The following is a 6,744-nucleotide window of genomic DNA, read 5'->3' as shown; positions in this document are numbered from 1 at the left end:
TGCTACTGGTGCCAAGAGTGTCGACCATGGAGCCAAGCAAACTGAAGCTGTGAACAATCTCAATCTCTTCGCCATCCCATCCTGATGGTACCGATTGGTCCAGTGGTGAGAATTTTTTTTTTAAATTTTTGTCTTGACATTGAGCCTCAGTCCATACTGAAGGCTGCAGTCCTTGACCCTCTGCAGTAAGTGCATGAGGTCCTCCCAAGAGAAATGTAAAATATACTGATGGACTCCAATGTTAGGAGGAATTGAATGGGTTTGCCAGGGTGCTCAAGTAAGAAAAATCAGAAGATGAAGAAAGGATGAAATTAAATGATATAAAACCAAATTGTTATTTTAATGTACTCTCTACTTTGTTTTACATTTTATTGAAATTTTATCATTTTCCAGAATATTTTGTGCTTTAATATTTGATGCCCTTTGTAGAAATTATTTCATATTTTGAAAGAGCAAGATTATGTTTTCAAGATAAAAATTTTTTTATTAAGCTAACACAAAACTTGTTAAATATATGACTAAAAATAGAGAATCAGAGGTAATCACTCTGTAAATGAGGACAACTGCAGTGCAAAAAGGGGGCATGAGAAGAACTGGAAGGAAGTCAAGGTGATTTTAAGATGAAGTGAACTGGGAATATAAGGTAATTCCCAAGAAAACTAATAAATCTCCTTATGAGAACAAAAAAGAAAAATCATAAAGATTGTGTAAATGTTTAAAAAAGCAAAGAAGGAAATGATAAGAAAAGTCATAACTAACTCAGCGCAGAAAAGCAGAAGGAATTAAGAAATCAGTAGCAGCACAAAGAGTGGAGTAAAACAATAGCAATAAAACCATACTTATCAGGGGGGAGGGAGGAAATAAGGCAAAATTGAATGAATTTTTCTTTTAAAGTGAGCTGGGAGAGGAGGTAGGGAGGAAATGTACAACAATGAATGAACAAAAATCCAACTCTTCTGTAAACTTTCATTAAAAATGACAATAAAATACCAAAACCCATACTTATCAATTCAATAGTGAAGAGAAAAAGTAGAATGGATAACATGACCCATCAACATGCTGTCTACATAAAATCACCTTAGACACAAAGACTAAGATAAACTAAAAAATCGGAGTGGGAAAAACATTATGCAAATGGCAAAAGAGCAGGAATGTCAATATTAATTGCCGATAAAATAAACTTCAAGGCAATAACTCATGTGAGATAAGGAAGAGCACTGTACAATGGTCAAAAGGTCAACTGAACAAGGACATAATCATAATTAATTAATATTAATATTAATATGCAATGACTACAAGATACATAAATCACAAGAGTCCACAATTAAGACTGCATAGTGGAATATACTTGGGGCGGTGGGAGGGGTGTGGGGGGATTGTGTACCAGGGAAGGAGTGTTTCTTTTACTTTTGAAAGAGAGGAAGGAACTGGGGGTGTGGGGGGGGGGGGGCTGGGCAGGGAGAGAAGTGCAGCAATGGATGAATGGAAATCTCTGTAAATGCTCATTAAAATGATTTAAAAAAATATTAAAAAAAAAGAAATAGGGAAACAAGGGGAGAAAGCTACATGATCTTGGAGTGGCATTGTTGGAGTGAAGCTAAAGAACACTAAGGATTGCTGGCAGCACAGAGGTAAGCAAGAGCCTGCAAGGCAGGACCTGGCTCTGCTGATGCCTTGACTTCTCCAAAAATAAATTTGTCATTATAAGAAAAAAGAAAAAAATACATAAATCAAACTTTTAGGGATTTGAAGAGAGAAACTGAAAACTACACAATAAGAAACCCGAACACATTACTTTTGATGAAGTACAGAGCGACTGGGAAGAAACTCAATGAAGACAGAAGACAATACAACTAACCAAAGGATCTCACAGATTGAGGCTAGAGTCACACTTGGGTATTGCTTGTTGGCTTGGTTCACTAGAGCTTTTGAAGAGTAGTTGCTAAGCTTATTCACTGGCTGTGGGACCAGGTTAGCGTGATGCATCAGACTGACCTTTAAAAGGTTGGTATGAGACATTACCACCTGAAAAGGAATCAGAGCTTCTGCCCAATTGTCAACCTTGACAATTTATGGACTTTGTTCAGTGAGTAGACAAGGGTAAATGCTGCAAAAAACAAGACTGGAGCTGCTCCTATTGCTGATGTGATTTGACTGAGTTACTACAAAGTTTTGGGGAAGGGAAAGCTCCCAAAGCTCCCAGTCACTGTGAAGGCCAAACTCTTCAGCAGAAGAGCTGAGAACATTAAGGGTTTAGAGGGTTCCTGTGTCCTGGTGACTTGAGGCTGTGCTAATTAAATGTTTTTCCTTAAAAAGAAAAAAAGCGACCAAGAATATCATAGATATAGAACACTTCACCCAACAAGAGCATAATATATACTCTTCTCCAGTCACAAACAGTATTTCCAGAATAGACAACATATTAGGTCATAATGCAAGACTCACAAATTTAAAAACATGGAAATACTAGAGCATCCTTACAGATAGATTACCATGCTATAAAATGAGAAATCAGTAACAAAAACAAGGGGGAAAAATGAAGGACATGCAAACTAAGCAACTCTCTGCTTGAACACTATTGAGTAATAAACAAAATACAACTTTAAAATTTCTTGAAACAAATGAGAATGAAAACACAATCTACCCACATTTTTGAGATACAGTAAAGGGTCAATAAACACATACATGAAAAGAACCAAAGCCAATACAACAATTCTAACAATTACAAAAAGGACAGCAAGGAAAGCCTAGTGTTCCTAGTATAGACAGTACTAACCAGTTTGGAAAGCTCTGAAGACCATGTGTTAGTGGTGAAGATCTTTTCTCTGGGAACCCAGCGCTCATAGACGGCACACAGTGCCTGCACAGCGCTCTGGCCCTCCGGAGTCTCATCGCCTCCAATCAGCACTCTGTCAGGGTTCTTCAAGTCTTTAATGGCTGTCCCCTCTGCCAAGAACTCAGGGTTGGACAGCACCTGGAATCCCAAATGCAAAGGAAAGTTTTAAGTAAAAATCAATTATGGGCAACTTTAAGACATCAGTACTTATGAAAGAAGCAGCAGATTTGGTGCTTTCTGTTATATACCTGTAAATTTAAGTTGGGTTTTGTGTTTGCATCGAATATGCGGCGAATACTTTCTGCTGCCCTCACAGGCACTGTGCTTTTCTCAGTCACAATTTTGTACCCATTTGAGTTTTGCGCAATGCGTCTAGCACAAGCTTCGATGTACTTCAGGTCTGCAGCCCGGCCCTTTCCCATTCCATAGGTTTTTGTTGGAGTATTCACCTGACAACAGAGCAAAGGGGATGAACAGATTACCTATAAGGCATTCAGGGATTCCATACAGGGATTTGATTCCTTAAAAAGGATTCCATTCAGGGATTTGCATACAGGTAAAACTCACTCTTGAATTGTTAAAAGGAATGGCAAGGGAGGGTGAGAAGTAAAAACTGATACAGTTAATTTGGGTGAAGAAAAAGGTAATATACAAGTGCATGAGTGACAGAATGAAAACTGAACATGGTTTGTAACTTTCATGCAAATAAAGAATTAAGCACAATAAAAAGCAATTAATACTTATTACTAAGTACTAAAATTATGAATAATTTTTAAAAGGAATGCCTGTAGATAGATTATTTAGATAGATTACTAAAATGCAAAGAGCAAAAGAAAATGCTTACAGATATAAATACAAGATCAGCTTCATTAATGGCTTCATCAATATCCGTGGAAAAGAAGAGGTTTTTGCCTCGACAGGATTCTACCACTTCTTTTAGTCCTGGCTAGAAATAAAAAAAGAAGAAATGAAATTATATATGCTTATCATTTATATTGGACAACTTTATAATACAGAATTATATTTGCTAAAGTGGACTGCAATTTAAAAGTCTAGCCTTGTTAGTACATATCCTTTTTTAATATTTTTACTGATTTTCATATAATATCTTTACAGTATGTTTCATTCATATACATTGTTTTATACAATCCTTCATTTACACTGTGTTTCATACAATCATTCATATACATTATATTTTACATTATTTTTGTTCTAGTTTTAGCACATAATGTATTTGCAATGGTGGTGGTGTTAGATGCTGTTGAGCTTAGACTGATAAGGACTCTGAACAAAACATCTGAATGTGGTCCTTTCCTGCACCATTCTTACACTTCCTGACACACAAGAGCCCACTGCAGCAATCATCATGTTAATTCACCTGATCTTTGCAATAAGGTAAAAAAAAATCCTATCTCAAAAAGTATAAGTATATTTTATGGAGTATCAACTAAATGAGCAAAGTCAAACTGGCTACAATCAGGGCAGGAGTTCATTTTAATGCTGTGTCATTACTTACCGTGTCCTGCCAGTTTCATAATATTTAATATTGACCCAGAGTATCAAACATTAACTGTCAAGACCATTGAGGAATTCTGTGGTTTCAAGCAAACATTAGATTTTGTGCTGTCACCATGAATGCAGGTTTTTAATCCCTAATGATTTAGGCCTTTAGAGATTGTGAAACAGCCAATCTCTATACATGCATAAACATATCTTTTTCTAAGTCAGATTAACCACTTCCCTTGAAAATGTTACAATTTAAGATATTCTTTATCATGTATTCTTGTGGAAACACCCGATCAAAGCTCTCATTAGACCTCCAGATCCAATTACCAGTTTATAGATAATATACTCCCTGCTTTTAGGGAAGAAGGTTCAAACAGCATCCACAATATTAAAATTTAGAAAACTACATGGCATGGTGAAAGCTCCTTCAAGTCCCATGAACCAGAATTATATCCACTTCCCCCTGCCCCACACTTCTGAGGGCTTTTTATATAAACAAGTGGAGGAAATGTAAACTATAGATTCAGACCTCCTTCAGTTTGATTATATTTAATAGGATCACAGAGCAAGGAGCTCTGGTGGCCTAGTGACCAGAAGCTGTGCTGCAATCCCAAAGCCACATGGTTCGAGGCCTCCAGCTGCTCCCAGGGAGAAGGATGGGCAATCCCTTCCCATGTGATTAACTGCCTCTGAAAACCTGCTGAAGGGTCAGCTATGGGGCAGTTCTGAGTATATGGTACAAAACAACCACAGGATCACAGCAGTTAAATCCTCAGCAGCTACGTGAAGGTCTGCCCTGTAGAATCTCTATGAGTCAAAAGCAAGAAGAGGGCAACGGGTCTGCTTTGGTTTTTAGCAAACTATACAAACCACAACCACCAGTAATATATGTCAAACACAGTAGTCTCCTTGACTATTTCAGTGGGTGCAAAGAAATGAAAGCAAAAGGTTATGAAGTAAGGATTTTACAGAAACAAAATTTAATTTCATCCTACATAGAATTGACTGGAAAAGTCTGCACTGAGGTACCTCTTCAAATTACTGAGGAGTAATGATGTCAGTTTGAGGACTAAGGTGTCAGATTCAGGCCATGCTTTCTAATCACTTGCTATGCATCTGAGAGCTGGATAATGATTAAGCATGACAGAAGAAGAATTGATGTCTTTGAGATGTGATGTCTTTGAGATGAGCACTGAACACCCCATGAATTGCCAAAAGAACAAACAAATGTCTTTTGAAGAGGGTTCAACCAGAATGTTCTGTGAAGGCAAAGACAATAAAGATTCACCTCATATATTTAGGGCATGTTGCTGGGAATGGTTGTTCCTTGGAGAGGGACATGATGTTCGGAAAGGCAGAGGGTTTGAAGGAGAGGAAGACCCTCAAACAGATTGACACAGTAACTAACTACCACAAGCTGTAGTGTGTCAGGAAGTGTGAGGATGGTACACGATAGGACAGGGATCAGATCTGATGTTCATCGGGTGACTATGGGTTGTACTTAACAGCACCTAACAACAACAACAACACAGAATATGCCAATAACGAAATAAACTTAAAGCAAAAAAAAAGAAAAAACCGATTCAAACTCATAGCAAGTCTACAGGACAGAGTAGAACCGGCCCAGGCTTCCTAGCTGAAAATCTTTACACAAGACTGTACTATCTTTTTTCCCTCAAAGCAGCTGGTGGGCTCCAAATACCAACTGTTCAATTACCAGCCAAGCACTTAATCACTTGCAACACTAGTGCTTCTGGAAAATAATAAAATATAATGTAGAACTTATGCTAAACCTTTAAATGAACTCAAAATTAACAACTCCATTACTGTTAAAAAAACAATGAGGTAAAAAACCCAACCAACCAACCACAATGGCATATTTAATATATCCAAAACTGATGCAAAAAAACAATACAGGTTTTACCTCTTACTAGAGAGTTCTGGTGGCCTAGTGGTAAGGAGCTGTGCTACCGACCCAAAGGCAAGTGGTTTGAATCCACTCATTGCTCCTTGGGAGAATGATGGGCAATCTCATCCCACATGATTTACTGCCTGTAAAAACCTGCTGGAGGGTCAGCTATGAATAGGTTCTAACTTGACGGTACACAACAACAACCGCTCATTAGGTTTATTATATAAATACTAAAACTAAAATCTCACATTTATACTATATGTCTATCTGTTGTTTAATGCCGTCGAATCGTAGATGACTCATAGCGACCCTATGAACGAACAGCCTGAGCACTGTTCGTACATAGAGTTTCCGGAGGCAAGCCATTTCGGAAGTGGATGCCGCTCCTGCTTCCAGGCTTGATTTAGTCGGGAAGCTCCAGCCAACACTGTCCACCATGGCTGCCTACCTATATATAAACATGGTACTTTTGGGCTAACTAGAAAGTTTT

The 6,744-nt window shown here is 37.9% G+C and overlaps 1 protein-coding gene across 1 annotated transcript in view; it reads right to left on the bottom strand.

Moving 5' to 3' along the window:
* The window catches only part of UGDH (UDP-glucose 6-dehydrogenase), a 22,104-nt gene that overhangs the window by 11,638 nt on the left and 3,722 nt on the right, over positions 1-6,744 (bottom strand). Inside the window, 3 exon segments of the mRNA XM_006895403.1 lie at positions 2,777-2,974; positions 3,085-3,285; positions 3,681-3,782. Of these exon segments, the coding sequence (XP_006895465.1) occupies positions 2,777-2,974; positions 3,085-3,285; positions 3,681-3,782 (501 nt within the window).

The sequence above is a fragment of the Elephantulus edwardii genome, unplaced genomic scaffold (genome assembly GCF_000299155.1).
Source record: "Elephantulus edwardii isolate Elephantulus edwardi_28Jun2011 unplaced genomic scaffold, EleEdw1.0 scaffold00167, whole genome shotgun sequence".
NCBI classification, from domain to species: Eukaryota; Metazoa; Chordata; class Mammalia; order Macroscelidea; family Macroscelididae; genus Elephantulus; species Elephantulus edwardii.
This window is presented reverse-complemented; position numbering and strand designations above follow the sequence as displayed.